General features: G+C 45.6%; 1 protein-coding gene across 1 annotated transcript in view; it reads right to left on the reverse strand.

Moving 5' to 3' along the window:
* The window catches only part of LOC134965640 (indolethylamine N-methyltransferase-like), a 38,959-nt gene extending 11,268 nt beyond the window's left edge, over window positions 1-27,691 (reverse strand). The window contains exon 1 of the mRNA XM_063941975.1: window positions 27,503-27,691. Coding sequence (XP_063798045.1) covers window positions 27,503-27,653 — 151 coding nt within the window. The 5' untranslated portion in view covers window positions 27,654-27,691. The remainder of the gene's footprint in view (window positions 1-27,502) is intronic.
* Window positions 27,692-27,928: the final 237 nt, after the last annotated feature.

Raw genomic sequence — 27,928 nt, forward strand, 5'->3', positions numbered from 1 at the left:
CAGAAGAGGTAGATTTTTCCCAGGCATTTGTCAATGGGCTTTTTCATATAATGGGCAACAACTGTTTCCATTCATGCCTGATTTACACAAACAACATCCATATCAACATCCTTATTAGCCCAGCTACAGTACATAAATATCCTCCTCATCCTGCTGCACTTCCATAGAAGCATTCTAAATTTCTATTTCAGCATGTTGACTTGTGCTGCTCATTCTCATATTTAAGAGGGCGCACAAATGGTGGAATGAGCCTCCTCTTGAATACAGTATTGAAAAGGTCAGGCTCAGCTTCCTGCTCTCCTCCTAATTGTTGATCCTCCATATCTATCAACAAACATGAACGAAGTGGGGTACAGCAAATGCCACAATTATTTACAAAGCATGTACCACCTATAGTGTACAATAAATGTACGGGTCAGAAATAATAATCTAACACTCCAGTTTACGTTCACCTACAGTGTCACACAATACGTGTATGAGTCAGAAATAATAATGTAACACTGCAGTTCACTTTCACCTACAGTGTCACACAATATGTGGCCTGACCGGCAGTGTCACAGAAAAATAATAGTATAGTACACCTCAAAAAAAATATTATTTTTAATCTAGATATTGACTTTTAATTTCGATTAAACAGATACAGAGCACCTATAGATTGACAGAGCACCCCTACATTGACAGAGCACCCCTGGAGGACACAGCACCACTTTATGGATGGAGAGTAGCCCTTGAGGACACAGGACCCCTTTATGGACAGAGAAAGCACCCACGGATGACTATCACCCCTTTATGGATGAAGAGATTTCCAGTAGCATCCCTGGATGGACAATACTGCACCACTTAATGGACACTGCATTGACACGTCCATTCAATACAAGCTCCACCGCAGGAATGAAGATGGCACGATCACCGAAAACCTTTATAGAATCCAAAAACTGTGAGAAACTGACATCAAGAGGGTGGCGTTTTGCCTCATTTTTGAATACGAGTCAGATGGTAAACCCAGAGCCATTCTTGTGGGGTGATTCAGAGTTGATCGCAGCAGCAAATTTGTTAGCAGTTGGGCAAAACCATGTGCACTGCAGGTGTGGCAGATATAACATGTACAGAGAGAGTTAGATTTGGGTGGTGTGTGTTCAAACTGAAATCTAAATTGCAGTGTAAAAATAAAGCAGCCAGTATTTACCCTGCACAGAAAGAAGATAACCCACCCAAATCTAACTCTCTCTGCACATGTTATATCTGCCCCCCCCCCCCCCCCTGCAGTGCACATGGTTTTGCCCAACTGCTAACAAATTTGCTGCTGTGATCAACTCTGAATTACCCCTTTGGATCTCAGCTCAGATTGCAAAGATTTGGTCTGTCTGGTTCCTGGAGAATTGGACCTGCTTATCTCTAGAAATCACTATTTGGCTTCTCAGTCCTTGCACATTTAAGGATGTACACCAGAGAAGGGTTTGTAGTGCAATTTGCAAAAAGTGGCACAAACTAGACCAGCAAATGATGCAATCACAGATGCTGTAGGGTCGAACGTAGAATAAGGTCATTCATGAGCTTTTATTTAGTACATACTTTACCCAGCATTTAGCATTTACAAAACTTAATATGCAACACTTTGATATCCAGAGGTGACGAGAGGGGGAAGCAGGTATTATTTACCTGGGCTCAGGCCTGTCAGAGGGGCCCAGCAGGGGACCAAGTTGCCATCTGCCCTCCTCCCTTACATGGCAACAACAGCTGCAGCTCTTCTCCTCAGTCCAGCATACGATCCTGTGTGTTGGTCTGCACTGTGGCCAGGGAGATGCTTAAAGTAATGTTTTTCTATATTTTTTTCAAAGGAAGCAGGGCCATGCCTCCTGTGATTAGGCCACCATGGCCTCTGAAAAGTACCTGGGCCCAGCCAGGCTCTCAACTGCCCTGTGTATATCTGTGTGTAACTGTGGGAGTAATTCAGAGTTGATCGCAGCAGCAAATTTGTTAGCAGTTTGGCAAAACCATGTGCACTGCAGGGGAGGCAGATATAACATGTGCAGAGAGAGTTAGATTTGTACAGAAACAGAATAACCCACCCAGATCTAACGCTCTCTGCAAATGTTGTATCTTTGCCACCTGCAGTGCACATGGTTTGCCCAACTGTTAACAACTCTGAATTACCCCCTGTGTCTCTATATGAAGCACAAACAGTACGTAGCATGAAACAAACGGTTGCCGCTGCTTTGTAGCACTTTGTATACAGATTTAGATGCTATTTATTAAAACATAAATATCTCATAGAAGCTGGAAAATGTGATATTTATGTTTTCTGGACATGGAGATAATGATCTCCTCAGCAGAGGCAGTTGCAGTGCAGTCCACAATTCAAATAGGGGAGCCATGCCAACTGCCACCCCAAACACTGCCAGACATGGCTGTTCGGGACTCACTGGCAGTTGGTGTGCCCCCCTCACATGCGCACACAGGGGGGGTTTCCGAGTACCTTGAAAAACCCCTGGACGTCGATCTATCATGCAGAAGTTGACAACAGTTGACACCATCAGGCTTTCTTCCTCCACCAACACGTTTATGACAATGGTCCTTCCTCAGGGTGACACCATGAGGAAGGACCATTTTCAGAAACGCACTGGTGGAGGAGGGAAGCCTGATGCTTTTGTGGACCTGAATCCTTTTTGTCATCTCTGGAAGACATTCTTGCACCACTCAGACCGGGTGAGAGGAAGCAGTGTTTGTTGCCAGGTTCTCACCTGCACAGGTTTTTTGGGGTGATACTTTTGTAACTTTTTCACTTTATCTTTTTTCACTTGTTTTTATCTTGCTTGTGTATATGATTGACTTGTGTATATGATTGACTGTATATGACCACCTTTTGCTGTGGAATGAATGTTCATTTTTTTACGAATGGAGATGTTTTGGACCTTTTTCTAAATACATTATTGAGAGACCAGCACACAGGGAGGAAAGGTGAATTATTATTTTAATATTACACTGGGGAAGAGACCCTGGATGGATGGATGGATGGACAGATCACCCCTTTCTGTCACAGCAGGCAGAGACATCACCCCTTTTTCATATACAAACAGGATTTTGGTACACACTTTCAGTAGCGCTCCGTATAACAACAATACCGTAAATGAGATAAATTATAAATTCTCGTGTGATTCTAGAGGGTTTTTTTCATAAAGTCTTCTACTGATGAGGTATTTTCCAGCCGTCTCCGTCAGTTCAGATCATGGGAGGGAAAAAAAAAGGAAATAAGAAAGAAAAATCTCAGTCCCTATATCCTACACGGTTTGATATGAATATATCAAGGAGTGAATCCTCAATCTTCCTCCATATGGGTGGTGTTTGTTTCTTAAAGTTCTTATGGGGTCACCCTTGTGATAAACAGTCAATTGTGTGCTCACAATGTTCTTACACGGAGCATAGGAGAAAATTCTTGTAAAGGTTTCTTTTCCCGTCACTATTAACCGTACAGAGACTAGGGAAATGCTCACATGTATGCTTACATCAGGTAGAGTGTGGATAAACACATCAAGGTATCTTTTATTGATCCTCCCTGGTTCCTTCAGATAATTCCTCGTGATTTCCCAAGTGGGGCCACAGAAAGTAAAGCAGAAGGAAGTGGTTAGTTAGAGAATATCTCAAATAGTTATTCACCTGTTGAGGGTACCCTTATTTGTCAAGGAAATGGTGCAAAGGAATATATATATGGGACCACCTGTTCAGTGAAGTTAGATAGAAGAGATAGCTTACATGGAGGCTTACATGTAAACATATATGAAATCACACATAAAGGTATCTTGTTTCCAAGAGTTCAAATCTCACATTTGATAATCTGAAATGCTTACTTTATCTGCTTACATCAGCAGGAGTGGTTCAAGCTCATAAAGGTTTCTTTTCCCAGTATCAGATGGGTTCAGACGGTACCAAAAAAATGTTATGAAATCCTCGTGATAAAAACAGTTCTTTGCATTTATTCCAAATATAAAAGTACAAATAACACAATAAAATGTGAAAGACCTCTGGGTTAGATGCCAGATGGAATCACTAACCAAAGGGGAGAAAAAAAGTTTTTTTCTCCCCTTTGGTTAGTGATTCCATCTGGCATCTAACCCAGAGGTCTTTCACATTTTATTGTGTTATTTCCTGATACTGGGAAAAGAAACCTTTATGAACTTGAACCACTCCTGCTGATGTAAGCAGATAAAGTGAGCATTTCAGATTTTCAAATGTGAGATTTGAACTCTTGGAAAAAAAGATACCTTTATGTGTGATTTCATATCTGTTTACATGTAAGCCTCCAAGTAAGCTGTCTCTCTATCTAACTTCACTGAACAGGTGGTCCCATATATATATTCCTTTGCACCATTTCCTTGACAAATAAGGGTACCCTCAACAGGTGAATACCTATTTGAGATATTCTCCAACTAACCACTTCCTTCTGCTTTACTTTCTGTGGCCCCACTTGGGAAATCACAAGGAATTATCTGAAGGAACCAGGGAGGATCGATAAAAGATACCTTGATGTGTTTATCCACACTCTACCTGATGTAAGCATACATGTGAGCATTTCCCTAGTCTCTGTATGGTTAATAGTGATGGGAAAAGAAACCTTTACAAGAATTTTCTCCTATGCTGTGTGTAAGAACATTGTGAGCACACAATTGACTGTTTATCACAAGGGTGACCCCATAAGAACTGTAAGAAACAAACACCACCCATATGGAGGAAGATTGAGGATTCACTCCTTGATATATTCATATCTAACCGTGTAGGATATAGGGACTGAGATTTTTCTTTCTTATTTCCTTTTTTTTCCCTCCCATGATCTGAACTGACGAAGACGGCTGGAAAATACCTCATCAGTAGAAGACTTTATGAAAAAAACCCTCTAGAATCACACGAGAACTTATAATTTATCTCATTTACGGTATTGTTGTTATACGGAGCGCTACTGAAAGTGTGTACCAAAATCCTATTTGTATGTCTAACCCTTTGGAGTGTATTTGGTGATATACTCTTGTCCACACTAACTATAGCTGCCCCTAGAGCGCAGGGATTTTCTCTAAACTCTACTCTTTCCTTTTTCATATACAGCAGAGAGAGAGAGCACCACTTTTCAGATACAGCAGACACAGAGAGAACCCCTTTTTCAGATACAGCAGACACAGAGAGCACCTCTTTTTCAGATACAGCAGACACAGAGAGCACCCCTTTTTCAGATACAGCAGACACAGAGAGCACCCCTTTTTCAGATACAGCAGACACAGAGAGCACCCCTTTTTCAGATACAGCAGACACAGAGAGCACTCCATTTTCAGATACAGCAGACAGACAGAACACCCATTTCAGATACAGCAGAGAGAGCACCCCTTTTTAAGATACAGCAGACACAGAGAGCACCCCTTTTTCAGATACAGCAGAGAGAGAGCACCCCTTTCATTTACAGCAGACAGAACACCCCTTTCAGATACAGAAGCACCCCTTTTAGATGCAGCAGTGCACCTGCCCCATGCCACGCCAGACACAGTACTGGAGACGGAAACATCCGTCCAGTACACTCTCCAATGCCGTAGTGAAGATGGCGCAATCACCGGTGACTTATATAGAATCCAAAGCCCATGAGTATCCGACTGCAGGATGATGACATTAGGCATCGCTTTGGGATCCAAGTAAGGCAGGAAGTCCCAAACCAGACTCGGATCCTGGCTCAGAACACAAAGTTTGGGGTGGTTCCGTTCCTCGGGAACCGAGCCCTTTAATCCCTAATATATATATATATATATATATATATATATATGTGTGACACCCATATACAGCTGATATAGATTACTGTGAGCCAGCAGCAGGTCACATGACATGGAAGCTACTAGAACCAGTTGCAGCCAGCTGAGGTAGACAGGGCAGTTACAGACTGTCTCCTGAGGGTACCATTTTATAGGAGAGAGCTGTTTAGGCTGAGTACCACCTCAGGGCGCATTGTGACTACTTAACCCGGGTAGTGAGTGGGTGAACACTGGGATTAAGCCGCAAGAGGAGTGTGGAGGAGGACAGAGATGGACCAGCTGGCTCATCTGTCAGTGAATGCAAACTTCTGAGCAGGAGGCAGTGCTGCTTGTTATTGAGATGCAGGGGATCGGGCATAGACTTCTACAAAAGTTGGAAGCAAAATCATCCATTCTCCAGAGACCGACAGAGAGCAGGAAGGAGGTGGGGCAGAGACATGGTTAATGGAGGACACTGGCAGTGTGGAGGACACAGCACCAGCACCTAGAGCAGTCTGTAAAGCATATTTGTCCTAGCCTCAAACACAGCCATTACTCCCCCTGTTTTGAGGAGCATACAGTGACTTACTAGATAAAGCAAAGTATAGTTAAAGCTTCAGGAAATACAAGGCTGGCTCTACCATTAGGCAGCTTTAGGCAGCTGTCTAAGGGCGCTGACATCTGGGGGGTGCCACTGAATTCATTGAGCAAAATACTGTGCACAGTCTCCTCCTTTTACCCAGTGCTAGTCACTGCTCATGTCTAATCAGGTGCAGCTACCACTATCTGGCTCTATCACAGAGGGTCTCGGTGCTTCCACTGTGCTGACATGTGTAACATCATGGTTAGAGTTCGAGAAGCTCCCGCACCAGAATATTACATAATTAATAATTTATAGGGAATATTTTGCACGTGATATATTGTATTAACAGAATGAGTGTTTTAATATGAAACACGTGTAAGTGGTGCTGCTTGCTGATTCAATATACATATGAAGACTTTGAAGAGAGAAAAAGGGAATCACCTTGATAACAGCAGCACTCCTTCCCTTCCACAAGAAAAATAGTTTTACTTTTTAATAATAATTTTAATCTTTTATTAATAGACTGTATAGCAGGGATGGGGAACCTTCGGTCCTCCAGCTGTTGTTGAACTACACATCCCAGCATGCCTTGCTACAGTTTTGCTATTTGGCCATGCTAAAACTGTTGCAAGGCATGCTGGGATGTGTAGTTCAACAGCAGCTGGAGGGCCGAAGGTTCCCCATCCCTGCTGTATAGTATCTCAAGGAAATTCAATACCCATATGTGATGTGTATCTCTTTAATGGTGTCACATATGATGTATTATATCTCCCCTTTCCATGTAGGGGTCATGCAAAGTGAAATATACAATTTGATAGAAATAGGATAACGTAAAAAAATAAAGGAATTTTTTTTTTGGTGCTGTCAATAAAATGTGATTTAAAAGAAAATGCTTGTGCACTGTCTTTATTCTGTGTCATATTTTTTCTGTGATGTTTCAGATTTATTGTTTTGCTGTAAAATAACTACTTAGTTGTTTCCAGCAGTAGTATCTAGTAAAGATTACAAATGTAGCAGTACTGCTCAATATTTACTCATTCTTCCTTCTGTGGTTCTAAATGTTACATTTGTTTCTTTCATGTGGCATAATAGAAATATTTCTGGAAACACTGCAATATTGGTTGTATTCCTGCTGTGTACTGGATTTATTCCTGATTATTCAATACTGAATAATTCCAGTTATTACTATAGCTGCTGATTCCTGTATGGGGATAATTTCTACTGTTCATAAACGTTATACCCAGTTATTCATAAACATTTTATCCAGGAATTATGGATAAGGATATCCAGAGTTACGGGGCATAGTCACGCACTATGGTTATTATAAAAAAGAGGGGTAAATCGTAACGGCAGTCATCAACTTCAGTCAAATTTTTTTTATAAAATAATAGTGCATAGGAAACCACAAATAGGTTGAACTTGATGGACAGTTGTCTTTTTTCAACCTTAGATACTATGTTACTATGTTACTATGCCACCATGCATGGCTATACTCCTTACAATTTATTATATACAAAACAGGCTTGTTTCTTCCTCCTATATCCAGATAACAGTAATTTCTACTGCATACTGCTATGTGAATCACAGGATTATTTTATATTGAATGACATGGGTATACATTTGGTACCTCTTTATAACATATTCTTTCACATTAGGATTTTGATATGAGTTCACTAGTGTTCTTAGTATAACTAACTATATTACAAATGGATCATGCTCAGATCCTTATGGTGGCCCACTTAACTCTCATATAATCAGGGAACTGCGCAACACAAATGTTCGTGTTTCACATATACATAAATGGATACACAGTAGCACATTTGTAATAGCTGTTCCATAGGAGGATTTCTAGTTATAAGCTAGATGATTGTGTAGGAAACGTGGCATGACACGTGGAGATTTAAACTCCCCTTTTTACATCCATATTGACAGTGTTAATCTACCTGCTACATACTTTACACAACACTAGTAATTATTATTATTCATGTTCTATTATAACAGTGCAAAGAGCACACAGCAATGTGTAAACTCATGTCATGAGAGTGCACATGGGAGGCAAATGTTTGTGTGGCTCCTGAGGGGTACTTCCACAGTCTCTCATCATAGCCCTTTTGCAACTCCTCCAGGCCCCTGTATCCCAGCTTTCCAGCAGCAATCAGCACATTCTGCACTTGCAGTGGAGATTCATAACTCCAGGCTTTCTGGATTGCACAGCTGGAAGTAAAAAAAACAGAAGTCTGGGTTTTCCAGTTTTCCCAGAGCTAACAGTAAGTCAGAAGCAGGAGAGGAGTTTAAAAGTCACATTCACCTAGAGTTCTGTTCACTGATTCCCTTTAGGGTCCAGCGAGTAGGACACAGTTTTATAGTGCCAGGCAGGGCTGCCATCAGAAATTGTGGGGCCCGGGATTGACAAAATAGGTAGGGCCCCTCCCCCCCACTCTTCCTCCTATTCTTTACACAAAATCATCCAATCTATCGGTCCATGTCTGGACTATTGACTACTCTAGTGGTGTAGAGTATCACACCTAAAAGAGTCATCCAAGCAGCACACAGGACTGGACTATTGTGTTTTAAATTGTGTTTTATGTTCTTATATGTTCATGTAAGTGATGTATAATGGTATTAGATAATTTGATATATATTTTTTTAAATACAAGAGATATCTTATGAATAATTTTTAGACATCTGTATCCTATATTAAACAAATAGAATTTGATACCAATTATAGAAATGTATAGCGGTCATTATATGGTTGCAAAGTGAGCGCTGGGAGTCTCCCCTTTTACAATATAACCAATTTCTGGGAAGGTGTTCCCTTTTCTCCCTTAGCAGCCCCTAGTCAACCAGTGGAAAGCGTAGCCTTCTGACCCCCCTATTGATGAGCCCTGCACTGCAAGTAGAGCCCCTGAGCCATAGACGTTTATTCCCAGACAGCCCTCGGCCCCCTTCGGCTTCTCTCAGCAATTACACAATTACCACCCTTATTGCGTCTTTCACTGGCTGTCTGACTCCTATTTTTCTTCTGTACCCAGCTGCAGTTGTTCCTTTTCTTGCAATTCTTCCTTTTTTTTTAACTTAATAATAAAAACAAATTCCTGATTAAAAAGAAAACCCTATGGTTAAATTATCTTGATATTAATAATTGCATTAAGAACTGTGGAAACGGTGATACATAGGCTGCCATACTGTATCTCTTATTTATTTTCACTGCAAGTATCAGCAAGACCAAATCTACCGCTATTACTCTTTATGCAGACTTGAGAAACAACTGGTAGGACTACAGAGCCCAGCATACTGTCATGCCTCAAATACAGCTCTGTGTATTGTTTATATGAACTAAACAGTGCCTGAGGTGGAATTACTGGGAATGATGGGACCTGTAGTTCCACAGCATCTGGTATCACAGGCTGCAGAGATAAAACAGTCCCTGGAAAGCACAGAAAGTGACTAGAGCTACATGAACATCCAATGTCTCCAGTACATGGGACATTTTCCCGTGGCTGGCTGTATAAGGAACCCTGCTCTGTGGACTACAGGCAAATGGTGGCTGCTGAAATAAACTGGAGACATTGTCCCTCATTCCGATTTGATCGCTCGCTAGCTATTTTTAGCAGCCGTGCAAATGCATAGTCGCCGCCTACTGGGGAGTGTATTTTAGCATAGCAGGAGTGCAAACGCCTGTGCAGCAGTGCGGCTGCAAACACATATTGTGCAGACCTAGACCAGCCCTGTAGTTACTCATTCTGTGTGATGATTGCTGAGACGAATGACTCGGTAATGACATCAGGAAATGCCCGGCCACACCTGCATTTTTCCAAACACTCCCAAGAAAACGGTCAGTTGACAGCCAGAAACTCCCATATCCTATCAATCTCCTTGCGACCGCCTGTGCAACTGAAAGTGTCGCTAGACCCTGTGCAAAACCACGATGCTCATTGTACCTGTACGACGTGCTTGCGCATTGCGGTGCATACGCATGCGCAAATTAGCCCCGTTCTGCCATAATCGCTGCGCTTCAAAAATCCGTAGCGAGCGATCAACTCGGAATGAGGGCCATTGTGTAATCCCTATACTCCGCACTCTAGCAGTGTAATCATGTTGTGATTGTGCCAGGCCATTCCCCGAGCACCAGCATCACCAGTGCCCACTTCCCCGGATCCCTGCAGTGCAGATGAGTCTGGGAGAGATGGGACTGTGCCTACCATGGAGAACTGGCAATGGAGCCGGCAACAGCAGCAGCGGCAGGCATTATGAGTGGCCCGGGCCCTCCATCAGGGCTGCCATCAGAAATTATGGCGCACAGGACTCACAAAATAGGCAGCCCCCCCAAAAAAAACATACAAATAATAATAATAATAATAATAATAATTTATATATATATATATATATATATATACACATTTAAAAACAAAAAGCATAAAAAAATAAAAACATATACACATACACACACACTTTCTCTCTCCCACTCACTCTCTTACCTATCACGGGCTGGCCGAAGCTGTAGCAGCCTGGTCCTGTGTAGCTCTGCTCCTCCATTCATGTAGCTCCTCTCCCTTATCATGACAAAATCTGGCACTGTCACAGGAGGGGGACAGTATGCTGCAAGCTTCTATTGAAAAGTTCTGCCAAAATGGCCGCCGCCTCAGAGGAGACAATTATTAAACATACTAGAGGAGCCTTCTCTAGTATCTTTAATAATTGTCTCCTCTGAGGCGGCGGACATTTTTGGAGGGATGTTTACAATATAAGCTTGCAGCATCCTCTCCCCCTCCTTTGACAATGCCAGAACTCGGTAATGAAAAGTGGGCGGAGCATCGCGGCGGGCAGACGGCGGCATGAGCATCCCGGGCCCTCTCCTCTCTGTTAGAGAGGCCGGGCCCGGGACATCTGTACCCGCAGCACCCCCCTGATGGCGGGCCTGACCTCCACTTTCTGTCAGAGTGGCCAGGCCCAGGACAGGTATACCCACAGTACCACCTTGATGGCGGCCCAGGTGCCAGGGACTGATGACATTGGCTGTGCTAGGAGAGCATGGCAGACTGCTGAGCACAAGGAGTGCTAGTACTTTTTATGTTTGTTGGTTTATTTTCTGTATGTACCATTGTGACCAGGCCCAAGCCTGAGTATTCTTTGCACAGTGTCTGATGCCAGTAAACATAGTAACATAGTAACATAGTATCTAAAGTTGAAAAAAGACAATTGTCCATCAAGTTCAACCTATTAATGGTCTCCTATGCAGTTTCATTTTAGGACTAATTTTGCCTCATGCTGATGTCAGCCGTTTTGTTTTAGTGACAGCCGTTTTGTTTTAATAACTATAGTGCGTGACTAAGCACCATAACCCAGAATATCCTTATCCATTAGGAATTTATCTAACCCATTCTTAAAGGTGTTGACTGAGTCTGCCATTACTACTTCCTCAGGCAAGGAATTCCAAACACGTATTGTTCTTACTGTGAAAAACCCTTTTGCCGCATTCTGCGGAATCTCCTCTCCTCTAACCTAAGCGAGTGCCCACGTGTCCTCTGAGCTGATCTTATCAAAAACAGGTCCCGTGCATGCTCTGTGTATTGTCCCATTACATATTTGTAAATGTTGATCATGTCCCCTCTTAGTCTCCTCTTTTCCAGTGTAAACATGCCTAGCTTTGCAAGCCTTTCCTCGTATTCCAGATTCTGCATTCCCTTAATTAGTTTGGTCACCTGCCTCTGAACCTTTTCAAGCTCCATGATATCCTTTTTGAAGTATGGTGCCCAAAATTGTACACAGTATTCAAGGTGTGGCCTCACTAGTGATTTATATAATGGTAGTATAACACTCTTGTCCCTTGCATCAATTCCCCATTTTATGCATGCTAATATCTTATTAGCCATCCTTGCTGCAATCCTACTTTGGGTACTGCTACTTAATTTGCTATCTATGTGAACACCCAAGTCTTTTTCCAGTACAGAATCCCCTAACATTACCCCATTTAGTATGTAGGTATTGTTTTGTTCTTGCTACCTCAATGCATTACCTTACATCTCATTCTCCATTTAGCTGCCCATGCGTCTAGTTTCACTAAGTCACACTGAAGAGACTCGGCATCCCCCTCCGTATTTAAAACCTTACACAATTTTGTATCATCTGAAAAGCTTGACACCATGCTCTCTAGACCTACTGTTAGGTCATTAAAGAAAATGTTAAACAATAGTGGTCTAAGTACAGACCCTTGTGGTACACCACTTAGCACTTCAGTCCAATTTGAAAATGAACCATTAACCACAACACGTTGCTCCCTATTATCTAACCAATTTCTGACCCAAGTGCATATTGTGCTACCTAGCCCTATTTCCTGTAGCTCATAGATAAGTCGCATGTGCGGTACTGTGTCGAAAGCTTTTGCAAAGTCTAAAAAGATTATATCCACCTCCTTACCCTGATCAATGTTCGCACTTACTGTTTCATAAAAGCCAAGTAAGTTGGTTTGACATGATCTGTCCTTTTACAAATCCATGTTGGTTCCTTTTAATGATCTTATTGTCATCAAGGAACTTCTGAATACTATCTCTTAGAATACCTTCCAATACTTTCGCCACTATAGATGTAAGACTAATTGGTCTATAATTACCCGATTCGGCTTTACTTCCCTTTTTGAATATTGGCACCACCTCCGCTATATGCCAGTTCTTGAGAACCATACCTGATATAACTGAATCTTTGAAAATCAAAAATAGTGGTCTTGCTGGTTCAGAATGAATCTCCATAAGAACCCTTGGGTGAATTCCATCGGGACAAGGTGACTTATTACATTTTAATTTTTTTAATCGGTCACGGACTACCTCCTCACTTATATAAGCATTTAGCAGTGGGACATTATTTTTGTTGAGATTGTGTGTTAGACCCTGCATTTGGTCTTCTCTGGTAAATACCATTGAAAAAAACTCATTTAGTTTGTTCGCAATGTCATTATCATTTCTGATTAAGACCCCCAACTTATCTTTTAAAGGGCCTATACTCTCCTTCTTTAATCTCTTGCTGATGATGTATTTAAAAATATTGGGATTTGTTTTGCTTTCCTTTGCTACTAGTTTTTCAGTTTCTACCTTAGCCGCTCTAATTTTTTTTTGCATATTTTGTTACAATACATATAATGCTGAAATGACTCCACATTCCCTTCAGATTTGTATTTTTTGAATGCTCGACTTTTTTTGCCCACTAGTACCTTTATCTTTTTGTTAAACCACATTGGTTTGGGATTTTTAATCCCTTTTGTGCTGCTTGTGGGAATAAATTTGTGAGTATTTTTAACAAGCAGTGATTTTATTACCTCCCATTTCTCCGTAGTATTTTCTTCTTGAAATAGAATCTCCCATTCAATGTCCCTTAAAGCTTCCCTCATCATGGCAAAGTTGGCTTTGCCAAAGTTTAAAGTCCTAGTTGAGCCATTATAGGACTGCTTATGAAAACTGAAAATGAATGTGTTTTAACCGGAAGACCTGCCTCACAAGTCCATTACCCATTTTACATTTGGTGGCCTGTACGAGAAAAATGTTGCTATATTGAGTAACCGCACAATAGCCATACACCTCTGACGTGGCACAGTATTTAATCACTTGCCTGTCATTTTCGCATCAGATGCAACCATGCCGACAAGTGCTTTATCTGACCTGGTTGCACAAGATGCAACCAGTCAGATAAACAGTACTAGCAGCGGCAGGGAAGGAAAACTTCCCTCCACTGCTGCTGTCAGTGGGACTGGCAGGTCCCTCTACCTCTCCGCACTCTCACCTACTGATTACTGTGCTGCCAATCACTGCTGAGCGGTCAGCACAGCAGGACCCCTCTTCCAGCGGCTGCTGATAATAGCAGCTGATGGGGAAGTGTAAATGAACCCCCCCAAGTCCCCCTGTTTACCTGGAAGCTGTGCCGGCTTTCAAAATGAATTTCGGAGCAGTTTTTTGGGGAAAAAAAATCAGTTAAAAAATAATCAGTTAAGTGGTTAAAGTAGAGATGAGCGGATTTGGTTCAAGTTCGGTTTTACTCGGATTTACTCGGATATCAAAATGGCATCTTATTGGCTCACGGATGTCACGTGTTTTGGATAGCCAATCAGAAAAATCCAGATAAAACCGAGTAAAACTGAACCTGCTCAGCTCTAATTTAAAGTTAAATATTCCACGTTTTCCGTAGTCATAGTAAAGCACTGAGTAATCTGAGGCATAGCCAGATTAAGGGGGGGTGCAGGGCATACTGTACCCCGGGACCCCTCTGTCAAGGGGCCCCCCAGCCAGAGCACACTAACATCACTAGCTCTCTATCTTGTGCAGCACAAGAACCAGGCTATCAGGATGTGAGCAGGGCAGCATACATTGCAGGCAGAGACAGGTTTCATAAGATACTGAGGAAGCTACCTGACCAGAGGAGAGATAGAGCAGAGGGGAGAGAGCTGTAAGTGACCCAGGGATCCCAGATTCTCCTCCTCCCACCTGGGTGTCAGGGTCCTTTGTAACCTGTTATCTAATGAGAGCATTCACGTCTAGAGAGAGACACACAGAGAATCCTCCTGAGTCCTGTCCCAGTGTGTTAGTAGTACAGAGGCTGCTGCTACTGCATTTTGCAAGATAAATTATAGATTTTTTTTATGTGTACTTTAAGGTTTTTTAAACTGTCTTTTTTCCACTACAGGAAAACATTATAAAATATTTGTATCTCTATTAGGAGGAGATATAAACAGTACCCAGGCCTTATTAAACTATTAGTTTAAATCTAATATACACCAATGGTTTATATTTAATATACACAATCCATACCTCCCATTCCAGGAGGGACAAAATGCTCTCTACCTGGACTTTCTTCTTAATTATGATTGTTATCACTTTTGTTGAAATATCTTTTTTATCAATGAAATAGTTCAACACATGTGATGCCAATCATATATTAAAAGGGAGGTCCAGGTAGAGAGAATTTTGCCCCTCCCAGAACGGGTCATGTTGAGAGGTATGCACAATCTAATATACACCCTCCCCCTTCACCAGGGCCCCCCTGTCTTAAGTGCCCTAGGCCACCTCAAGGCTTAATCCGGCCCTGATCTGAGCTATATTATTTTACCTTGCCACTGTAAAGTTAAACAGTTGCTTGTTTTTTTTACCTTTCTCATAAATTCAAATGCTGTCTGCGATTCGAAAGCTAAGTTTGGCTGCTGGGTAATCAAATGCACCTGATAAGTGAACAGAGCAGAGCACAAATATTAAACACTGCACTGCTGAATAGGAAAAACCACAATTTTTTTCTATCTTCTGTTTAACTTATATAATGCTGAAAAGAAAAAAATCCAGTGTTTTGTTTTTGTGTGCAGTACTAAAAAGCTATTTGTGAATATTAGCTTAATATTCAAAAATACCAAAGTTTGTGTATACTCCTCCCACTGCAAACATAAAGCAACTTTTTTGCACTGTAGTACATTTTCTAGCTTCAGATCAACAGACAGAGGAGCAGATGTTACATTTAGTGACCCAATCAATGGGCACAACAATATTGTGCCCATTGATTGTGGCACAGCACTTAAAGGGTGAAACAGCGCTTATAGGACCTAATTCAGACCTGATCGCTGCCCTGCAAAATTTTTCAGGGCTACGATTAGGCACACTGATATGCAGGGGGATGCCCAGCACAGGGCTAGTCCACCCCGCATGTCAGGCCCAACCCCTCGCACAGAAGTACAAAAGCATTGCACAGCAGCGATGCTTTTTTACTTCATGAGTAGCTCCCGACCAGCACAGCTCCTGCGTGCTGACCGGGAGCTACTTGTCGCTGCCTGGGTCGCAGCAGCTGTGTGTGAATTCACGCAGCCGCTGCGGCCCGCCCCCCAATGGTCCAGTCACACCTGTGTTGGCCAGACCATTCCCCCTAAATGGCAGCTTAATGCTGCCTTCCTGCCCCCTCCTGCCCAGCGAACACCTCTGCCTGTCAATCAGGCAGAGACGATCGCTAGGCTACAAAAGCCGTCGGCTGTCAGCCATGCACCGGCGCACTGCGGCACCGACGCATGCACACTTCAGACCGATCGCTGCTGTGTGAAAGCGCACAGCAGTGATCGGGTCTGAATGACCCCCAAAGTGTCTAGTTGATACTTGGGCTTATAACTTTGCCAATATATTACCAGTGAGGCTCAGAAAGCATATGCTTAGAAATATGACATGGTTAAAATACTATTCTGGTGCGGTCAGATCTTACTCTTTCTGGTAAAGCACAGCGCTTCCACGAATGGGCACTATTACCAGGTGTCCCAACTCAGAAGCAGGTGGCAGAACTAGCCAGACAGGGGTGGATTTGACCCCAGACAGAAGAACGCACTGCTGCTCAGACTGTAGAGATGGTGTAAATCAGGGCTGTCTTAACAGCAGTGTAGGCCCCTGGGCACAGCAATGCACTGGGCCCATACCCATCCTCCAGCAGTAGGGGTGGAGGATGCTATCAGTGGCAGCTTTGATGTCCAGCGGGGGTGTTCTATCTTCCGCTCAGCATGTAGGACCTGGAGCAGTAATTTCTGCTAATTACTCCTATACTGCACAAATGGTGGAAGATGGGGTGGTAGGGAGAACGCTAAACTGTAGAATGGGGCATTGGACTGAAAAGGGGCCCTAGTACATGACTTCCAGGGTGGTAGGGGTGTTTAATATGTAGGGTAGGGGTGGATATTGGAGTGGGCATAATATTCATCATTTTCCGGTGGGAGAGCAGCTTACTTGACTGCAGATATCTCAAGTAACTGAAAATAGATTTCTTAGCTTTGTATTGGATAAAACACTAGAGAGTCCCACCTTTCATAAGGTTTTGGGGACTTGGGGATCAGACTTCAGGAGCCAGAGCAATCCACCAACGAAAATATAAAACTGCATACCAGGCGTGTGGAGCTGGAGCAGGGACCAGCTGCTGGAAGGCTGATATCTCTGGTTCTGGGCATAGTAGAGACAAACTGACAGAGTCCACCAAAAGGGGAGAGTCCCAGCTTTTAGAGAATGCCATCAGAAAAACTCTAAGTCAGATATAATTCGAGATGTATGGCTGGGAAGAGCAATTAACAGGCTTTGACGGCGACCACTGCTTTGAGGTCAGATGTCTCCGGATCCCCAGTGCCAATTTTCTAAAATCTGGTACCACTGTTAAGAAGGGACCCTCAGCTATCGTCCTAGGGCCCTTATACTCCTGGGATCTTTGGGCAAGACATATATATTGGTAGATGCTCAATTAGCTTAGTGATATCATTCAGGTGCTCGAAAGGGAGGGGTATTTCTAAGCAAGAAAAAAGTTTTGGGGTGCCACACCCTGCACCTAGATATAGCGTTAGGGACCCCAAATATACAGAGACGCCTTGATGCGGCTTTGGGGCTTATTCACACATTTGCGCAAATATGTGTAACGAAGATCTCTGAATTCTATTATTATGTGGAATTTAAATCTGGTTACGGTTATCATTCAGGGTGCTGGGGGAAACAAATGGCTTTTTTTCTTGCTTAGAAATACCCCTCCCTTTCGAGCACCTGAATGATAGCACTAAGCTAATTGAGCATCTACCAATATATATGTTTGTTGTGAGAGGCAGAGAGGTTCCTGCATTAGGAGGAGGTGCAGGCCCTGCCACATGGAGCATTATGGGGTTGCTCCAAGGTAGGTAGCTCTTAGCTTAGACATATTGTAGTAAGGAGCCATTATCATGTGGCTCCTTGCTGGTTAATCTTAGACCCAGATTGGGGTAATGGAGGTGTGAGGTGTGGTGCCTCTGGACTGGCTGAGCTGGATGGCCTTAGTGTGGCATACCCTTACATTCTATTAACACTTTTCACTTATTAATTTTTTAACACTATTTCTCTATTTTAATTGCATTTCATTTTTGTATCACTTTCTCTATAGCTTCGGCTTCTTAAATACTAATTTATTAACACTATAGTTTTTTCACTGGTATGCTACACTGGGCTTTCTGGCTTATGCTGGTGTTTTGGGGTGCCACACCCTGCACCTAGATATAGCGCTAGGGACCCCAAATATACAGAGACGCCTTGATGCGGCTTTGGGGCTTATTCACACATTTGCGCAAATATGTGTAACGAAGATCTCTGAATTCTATTATCATGTGGAATTTATATCTGGTTACGGTTATCATTCAGGGTGCTGGGGGAAACAAATGCCTTTTTTTCTATCTTTGGGCAAGAGCCCATTGAGCCCATACAAAAAGATGTCCTTGTTGGTAATTGAGCAGTGTATAAGTCCACTATGTCATACATGCTGATCCTCAGTATTTAGAAGAGACCTCTGGAAATACAGTATGACAAAATATGTCAGAAATTAAACCAGGGAATGACTAGTTAAGATTGCACCCCAGTGGCCTGTGTCCCCGTATGTCACACTCCTCAAGGAAAAAGCTCTGGAGATTCCACGGTCATTTGTTATGAATGTGGAGAGCCAGGTCATATAAGGTGGGACTGCCTCATAAAAATAGAGCCTGGGAAGTGTGGTTGCCAATAAGGGCACTGCATATCCCGCTTTTTGCACAACGGTACCCCTGAATTTCAGACCCCCATTAATGTGAAAACTGTGTTTCTAAATGGCTGAGAACTCCCAGCTATTATAGACTCAGAGAGTGAGCTGACCCTGATCTCAGTGGCTGTGGCCCAGGCCACTGGAAAAGGTGCCATGGTAAGTTGAAGTACATTGCATCCATGGGTCCACAGAAAACTTCTCCAGTGTGCACAAAGGGGAGCACTTATGAGGTGGTTTCTCAGCTCCCCTATCCTCTCATATTGCGACACAATTTACCAGGATTTAATGAGCTAATAAAGGAACCAGAGACAAAGCCAATGTAAAGTCTTCTAAGCCCTACCTTGTAAAAGAAAGAAGAGTGGGAAAGCAAGGCCAGTCCTATTTGAGAAGGAACATCTGACTTACTACTTGTGAATGAGGATGTCCCCAGTCTGGATTGGGATATTCTGCTAGCTGACATAGACCTGAGGAGTTTTACCCGGGATCAGCAAAATGATGCTGTTATTGGGAATGTCATGTCTAGTGTTATAGAAGTTTATGGCATGGGAAAAATTGCCTACACACACTCCATATTTTGTCCTAAAAGCTGATCTTGTATATAGCATCAAAGTGGAGCAAGAAAAGAAGATTAAGCAATAATTGGGGCACAGGGTAATATATCACTAGTGTAGCAGAGGAGCCTCCACTATTATCTTTAATAACTGTCTCCTCCGAGGCGGCGGACATTTTTGGAGGGACATTTACAATAGATGCTTGCAGCATCCTCTCCACCTCCTGTGACAGTGCCTGAACTCGGTAATGAAAAGGCGCTGCAAAACACATGTGGCGCCTTATAAATAAAATTGAATAATAATAATAATACTAATAATAAGTATCTGTTTGCTTTAGGGTTTTGTCACAGGGGGTTATGGTTAGTCACTAGGGGGGTGTTTAGCCCTAGTCAACCCTCCAAGGGTAGGCCCTAGCCACCAACCCCAGAGGGTTAGAGTAAAGGAAGGGGAGGATAAAAATTCTTACCCCCTCCAATGTCAGAATCTTCAATGCGATAATCTTGACCAGGGAAATGCAGTGGATGTGATCTATTTAGATTTTGCAAAAGCCTCCTACACAGTGCCTCACAGGAGACTGATTTTCCAACTAAGTGAGCTTGGTTAGGAAACACTATTTGAACTTGGGTAAGTAACTGTCTGGATAACAAGGAACAGCAAGTGGTGGTTAATGGGATGTTTTCCAAATGGGCCACTGTATTCAGTGGAATACCACAAGGGTCAGTACTCTGGCCACTACTGTTCAATATATTTAATAATGACCTAAGAGAAGGTCTGGAAAGCACACTGTCAATTTTTGCAGATAATGCTAAACTGTGTAGGGTAATTAATTCTGATGTGGATGTTGAGTCTCTTCAGAACGACTTATTTAAACCGTAAGTTTGGGCTGCTAAGTGGAGAATAAGGTTCAATATATAAAAATGTAAAGTTATGCACTTCAGGACTAAAAATAAACATCCTACCTACTGTACAAATTAAATGGGGAAAATATAGCCAAAACCATAATAGAAAAAGATTTTGGGGTGCTCATTGATAATAGACTTAACAACTGCATCCAAAATCAATCTGCAGCAACAAAGGTAAAAATGGTGTTAGCATGCATAAAACGGGGAATTGAGACCAGGGATGAGAATCATTGGTACGGCCACACCTTGAATACTGTGTACAGTTCTGGGCACCTCACTATATAAAATATATCTTAGAGCTTGAAAGGGTTCAGAGGCGAGCTACAAAATTAATAAAGGGGTTAGAGGCACTGGATTATGAGGAAATGCTTAATAGGTGATATATGTTTACACTTGAAAGGAGGCGTCTAAGAGGAGACATTATTAATATTTATAAATATATAAGGGGACAATACATGGAGCTATTAGGCGATTTGTTTAATGAGAGATCTCTTCACAGGACATGTGGACACCCTCTGAGTTTAGAGGAGAGAAAATTTCATACCCAACGAAGGAGCGGGTTCTTCACAGTAAGGATTTGGAAATCTCTGCCAGAGAAGGTAATAAAGGTGGACTCAATCAATATGTTTAAAAATGGATTAGATACATTTCTAGCTGAAAAAGATATCAAGGATATAGCATTTAAAATGAATGTACTTAGTAAAAATATGCATTATAGTTGTCAACACTTGAGTCAGTATGGTTAAACCTATGGTTACATCCGGAATAGTGTAGGGTAATTTGCACAGGTTGAACTCAATGGACAACTTGTCTTTTTTCAACCTCATTACCTATGTTACTACTAGGTGATTCATCGCGCCCTACGGGCGCTCTTCACACCGTCGTTAGGGGCTACGCCCCATTAACCCCTGCACGCCTTTGAACATACGCAGGCCGGTAGATAACAGAACCAGAAATGCAGGGCAGTATAGAGGGCATAAAGAAATGGGTTCCGGTTGAGAAAAGGTAGACCGGTGTAGGGGTGGAGAAAGGGAATGTACAGAAAAACGCGGTGCGATGGGTAAAAGATAGGGAGAGGCAGGGTGGTAGGGAGAGGATAAAAGAGAGGGAAGGTGTTAGACAGAAAATAGCGTTGCAAGAGGCTACGACCTGTTAAACCCTGACCTGTTAAACCCTGCACGGGCTTCAGCTGTGCTATAATTGTTATTATATGGAGTATTACCTTCACAAAAGTTTCTGCTATTGGGTAAATATTGCAAGGGGGAAAGGCATGCAATTGTCAAGGGGACATAGCCCTTTGTGAGGGCGTGAAGAGTGTCCGCAGGGCACAATGAATAACATAGTGTAGTATATACTGCTAGTGTATGTAGCGCAGCTTATACACACAGTGGCCACAGGTATCAGAGCCGCATATGCACACAATGGACACAGGTAGCTGACCTGCTTATACACACAATGGCCACAGGTAACGGAGCCACGTATCCACACAGTGGCCAGAGGTAGCAGGCCAGCTTATACACACAATAATCACAGGTAGCAGAGCCGCTTATACACACAATACCCACAGGTAGCAGAGCCGCTTATACACACAGCGCCCACAGGTAGCAGCGCAGCTTATACACACAGCGCCCACAGGTAGCAGCGCAGCTTATACACACAGTGGCCACAGGTATCAGAGCCACGTATCCACACAGTGGCCACAGGTAGCAGGGCAGCTTATACACACAATACCCAATGGTAGCAGAGCCGCTTATACACACAGCGCCCACAGGCAGCAGAGCCGCTTATACACACAGTGCCCACAGGTAGCAGAGCCGCTTATGCACACAGCGCCCACAGGTAGCAGAGACGCTTATACACACAGTGCCCACAGGTAGCAGAGCCGCTTATACACACAGTGCCCACAGGTAACAGAGACGTTTATACACAACGTGCCCACAGGTAACAGAGACGTTTATACACAACGTGCCCACAGGTAGCAAAGCAGTTTATATACACAATGACCACAGGTAGCAGTGTTGCTTATACACACAATAGCCCCCGGTAGCAGTGCCACTTCTACACACAATTCCCATAGGTAACAGAGGCGCTTATACACACAGTGGCCACAGCTAGCTGAGCCGCTTATACATACAATGGCCACAGGTAGCAGCACCACTTATACACACAATGGCCACTTTTAGCAGCACCGCTTATACACACAATGGCCACTGGTAGCAGTGTCACTTATACACACAATGGCCACAGGTATCAGCACCACTTATACACACAATGGAGACAGGTAGCAGTGTCATTTATACACACAATGGCCACTGGTAGCAGAGCCACGTATACACACAGTGCCCACAGGTAGCAGCGCCACTTATACACAATTGGCACAGAAGCAGTGTCGCTTAGACACATAATGGCCACAGTTTAACTTTTTTTAATTAATCCAATGTCCACTGGTGGCATATATACTCACAGAAGTTCAGTGTGTGTGTGGGGTGTTTGGAAAGGGGGTGGGTTCAGTGAGGTGGAGGTGCCTATCCATGCCGCTGATCACCCTGATTTAGGGAATCACTTGTAGCGGCTGAGAATGGTGTCCGAGGTGCTACGTGTGGTGGAGGTGTGGGTGCGGGAGGGGGTCCAGAGGTGTTGCGGGTGGTGGAGGGGTGGGTGCAGTAGCACGGATGGCGGAAAGGGTGCAGAGGTGCTGTGGGTGTGTGAGGGGTAGATATGGAGGGGGCGCGGATGGGGGAGGGGGTGCGGGTGGGGGAGGTGTGGGTGTGGAAGGGGAGTGTAGATGCTGTTGGTGGGGGAGGGGTGGGTGTGGGGGGGCTGTGGATGAAGGAGGGGGTCTGGAGGTGGTGTGCGTGGGAGAGGGGCGATGTAGTGGGAGTGTGTTTGGGGAGGTGGGGTTGCAGGGGGGGTGAGGTTGGGTTCTAGAAGTGCTGCGGGTGGAGGAGGGGTGGGTGCAGGGGAGCCGTGGATGGGGTCCGGAGGTGCTGTGGGAGATGGTCCAGAGGTGCTGCGGGTGGGGGAGGTGTGGTAGGTCCACGAATGGGGGAAGGTGTCTATAGATGATGTGGGTGGGGGAGGGGGCCGAGGGGCTGGGGTTGGGGGAGTGGTGGCTGCGGGGGCGTGGTGGGGGTCCGGATGCACTGTGGGCAGGGGAAGGGGCGGAGGGTGCTGCGGGTGTAGGTGCTACGGTTGGGGGAGGGGGCGGGAGTGCAGCGGGTGGGAGGGGGATGTTGTGGATGGGGGGCGTGTGCCGCGGGTGGGGGGCAGATGTGGTGGATGCTGTTGGTGCCACGGGTTGGGGTGGGTGGGGTGGAGGGTGTGGGGGTGTAGCGGGGGGGAGAGGTGGGTATGGGGGTGCCGTGGGTGGGGGAGGGGTGGCGGGTGCTGCAGGTGTGGGTGCTACGGGTGGCGGAGGGATGTGTTCCGCAGGTGGGGGGCGGATGTGGTAGACGCTTTGGGTGCCGCAGGTTGGGGAGGTGCGGGTGGGGTGGAGAGTGAGGGGGGGAAGAAGTGGGTATGGAGGTGGGTTGGGGGAGGGTGGGGTGGAGGGTGCGGGGGTGTAGCGGGGGGAGAAGTGGGTATGGGGGTAGGGGAGGTACGGGTGTGCCGCGGGTGGGGGAGGGGCGGGGGTTTTGCGGGTTGTGGGTAATACGGGTAGGGGTGGGGGCCAGATGTGTTGGGTGATGCGGGTGGGGAAGGGGCGGGGGGTGCTGCGGGCGGGAGTGCCGTGGATGGGGGAGGGACGGGGGGTGCTGCGGGTGTGGGTGCTACGGGTGGGGTAGGGGACGCGAGGCGGATGTGGTGGATGCCGCGGATGTGGTGGATACTGTGGGTGGCGCGGGTGGGGGAGGTGCGGGGGTGCAACAGGTGGGGGAGGGTGCGGGAGTGAGGCGGGAGTGCCGCGGCTGGGGGAGGGGCGGGGGGTGCTAAAGGTGTTGGTGCCGCCGGTGGGAGGGTGCGGGGTGGCGCGGGGCGATGGAGGGTGCGGGGGTGTAGAGGGGGGTGCTAGGGGTGGGCAGGAGTGCAGCGCACGGGGGAGGGGCGTGTGCCGCGGTTGGGTGCTGATGTGGTGGATGCTGTGGGTGCCGCGGGTTGGAGAGGGGCGGGTGGGGTGTATGGTGCGGGGGTGTAGCAGGGTGGGGGAGGTGCGGGGGTGGTGCGGGTGGGGTAGGGGGTGCTAAGGGTGGGGGAGGGAGTGCAGCGGGTGGGCGTGTGGTGCTAGTAAGGGGCAGATGTGGTGGATGCTGTGGGTGTCGTGGGTGGGGGAGGTGCGGGGGGGAGAGGTGGGTATGGGGGTGGGGTAGGGGCGGGTGGGGTGGAGGGTGCAGGGGTGTAGTGGGGTGTAGTGGGGGGGAGAGATGGGAGTGGGGGAGGTGCGGGGGTGCTGCAGGTGGGGGAGGGGCTGGGGTTTTGCGGGTTGTGGGTTATACGGGTGGGGGAGGAGGTGGGAGTGCCTGGGGTGGGGGAGGAGCGTGAGCCGGGGTGGGGGATAGATGTGGGGAAGGGGTGGGGGTGCTGCGGGTGGGGGAGCGAGTGTCGCGGGTGGGGGAGGGGCGGGGGGTGCTGCGGGTGTGGGTGGTACAGGTGGGGGAGGGTGTGGTAGTGGCGAAGTTGGGGGCGGATGTGGTGGATACTGTGGGTGCCACAGGTGGGGGAGCCGTGGGTGGGGGTGGGGGTGGGGTGGAGGGTGTAGCGGGTGGAGAGGTGGGTATGGGGGCGGGAGAAGGGGGGGGGTGCCGCTGGTGGGGGAGGGGCGGGGGGTGCCGGGGTTTGAGGGTGCTACGGGTGGTGGAGGGGGCGGGAGTGGTGCGGGTGGGGGAGGGGCGTGTACCGTGGGTGGAGGACAGATGTGGTGGGTGTTGTGGGTGCCACGGGTGGGGGAGGGGCGGGGGATGCCGCGGGTGGGGGAGGGGGTGCTTCAGGTGTGGGTGCAATGGGTGGGGGATGGGGCGAGAGTGCATCGGGTGGGGGAGGGGCGTCTGCCGCGGGTGGGGGAGGGGCGGGAGTGCCGCGGGTGGGGGAGGGGTGGGGGGTACTGCAGATTTGGGTGCAATGGGTGGGGGAGGGGGCGAGAGTGCCGCGGGTGGGGGACGGGCGTCTGCCGCGGGTGGGGGAGGGGAGTCTGCTGCGGGTGGGGAAGGGGCGGGAGTGCCGCGGGTGGGGGAGGGGCGGGGGGTGCTGCAGATGTGGGTGCAATGGGTGGGGGAGGGCGTACCGCGGGTGGGGGAGGGTCGTCTGCCGCGGGTGGGGGAGGGAGTGCCGCGGGTGGGCGAGGGGCGCTGCAGGTGTGGGTGCCGCGAGTGGGAGGGTGCGGGGTGGTGCAGGGCATGTGCGTGCAGGGCGGGTGGGGGGCGTATATTGTGGAGGTTGTGGGTGCCGCGGGTGGGAGGGGGGCGGGTGCGGCAGGCCGAGTTCGTCCACAGCATTCTCAGCCGCACTGTCTGGCAAGACTCACCGGCTGCAGTGTCACAACTCACCAGGGTGCAGGGTGTGTACGGGGAGGAGGGAAAGAATGGACTGGGCGAAGATGGGGAGGGGACTGGGCGGAGATGGCGAGGGGAATGGGCGGGGATGGGCGGACCGAGGGATGGGACTGTTCCTGGCCGGCATCCAGCCACCCAGATCTGTGCCTGTGACTCCGCCCAGCGTTAGAAAGCCAGGCACCGAGTCACAAGGCTATTATATAGGAGATGTTACTATGTAAGGATGCTGCTGTCGGTCATGTGACAGCCGACATCCCAACAGCTGGGATGCCATGCACCAGTTTTAAAGACCTTATTAAACCTGTTGATTAAACCATCTTGATGCAGTGTTACATGTTCTTTACTCAATTGCTTTATTGAGTTTAAAGTTGTTATTGGGCAAAGTGGAATTTAAAAGGGTAAAGTAACGTAAATGTTTATTGTGATTCAGTGACTAGTCACTATACTTGGAATGTGGAAATAACCACCTTTAATAGAAAAATGTTTACATAACTAAGCAAGGTTGGTAATATTAATCCTTTTTACAGGCATTTCAAGTAGCAGAGAAAATGACAGGTTCCCAGTAAATAAAATTGCATCTTTTGTTTAGTATTGTATTACTGCTATATGATTAGAGTGTCATTCCGTGTATACAGCAGAACATCAATTAGCTTTAGTCTTCTAAAAACATGTGGTGAGTTAGAAACATTGGTATCCCCCCAGCACACTGAGTGACATTAGCAACAGGATTAGATAATTACAGTACATGGTAGTAGACATTTTACAGATCTCAGTTGCATACATTTGCAAAGGTATGGGAAGCCCCCGGGCAGCTTCAAGGTGTCTCCGAGTACTGGGGGTACCTAATACTAAGTCTAAGTCTGGGGCGTGAAACCGCAAACACTGGAAAGGGCTAGACACCCCAAGGCAGCACACCAGTGTAAGGTTAAAGTGTAAATGAATAGTAGGAAGCAGAGGCTATATTAATCTCACACAGGTGTGCTGCCCTGGGGTGTCTGGCCCTTGTGGGGTGTGGGGTGTCATACCCCAGACTTAGACTTAATATTAAGTCTCCCAGTACTTGGAGACACCTTGAAGCTGCCTGGGGGCAAATGTATGCAACTGAGATCTCTAAAATTTCTACCACCATGTAATGTAGTTATCAAATCCTGTTTCTGATGTCATCCAGTGTGCTGGGGGTATACCAATGTTTCTTTTTCTGAATAACCCCTCCCTTTCATGCACCTGGATGACATTAATAATTGAATAAGAGCAGTTACCAAACTTCTTAAACATGTGGTGCGTTATCTCATCCAATAAATAGAATTAAAGTTCAAAATTCTTGCCATTAATTTTCAAATATATATGTATATATATATATATATATTTGTATATATTATTGTATATATTGATTATTAAGTTATAAATATATATTCAAACTTCAAAAAATTTTGCAATAAAAAAATAACCATTAACTTTTATATAAACATAAAAATATATATGATACTTCCATCATAACATATCTTTATTATTTATTTATATCGCTCGAGCATTTTAGGCAGCATTGTGCCAAGAATATGTGTGTCATGTACAGTACATAAGTCCCTCTCCCACTGGAGAATAAAGTCTAAATCCTCTAAAACAACTACACACATGCATGCACCTACATTAGAGTAAGTTGGTCAGTACAGTATACATACTGTCAGTATAATATACATACCATCACTGAAAGCACGGTGTAAACATTCCATTGGAAATTTCATTGTATCATCTAAAAAGCCCATTTCTTGTTTGTTAGAAAAATATGTTTCCAGTAATTCTCTAGAATCAAAGCCGTGTACAGGATAGAATTTATGGGCGCTGGAATCCATCTTGTATTACTGTGTCACAGACTGGCTGACTCTCACGTCTTCCCTTTATATAGTATGTGACTGGCTCAGGAAATCTGTGTACAGTATACTCACCAGGATCGAGTTATTTATATTCATCAGTAACCAGGATATCAGTGTTATCACATGATGGTTTATCAGCCTCAGGAGCTGTCATGGGACAGTGTGATCATCTCCCGAAATAAAATAAGTTATAATATTGATTTTTCAATTTTATATTTAAACTAGCCTACTCGCCATTGCTGTGTGACCATTAA

Source organism: Pseudophryne corroboree, chromosome 10 (assembly GCF_028390025.1).
Source record: "Pseudophryne corroboree isolate aPseCor3 chromosome 10, aPseCor3.hap2, whole genome shotgun sequence".
Classification (NCBI taxonomy): Eukaryota; Metazoa; Chordata; class Amphibia; order Anura; family Myobatrachidae; genus Pseudophryne; species Pseudophryne corroboree.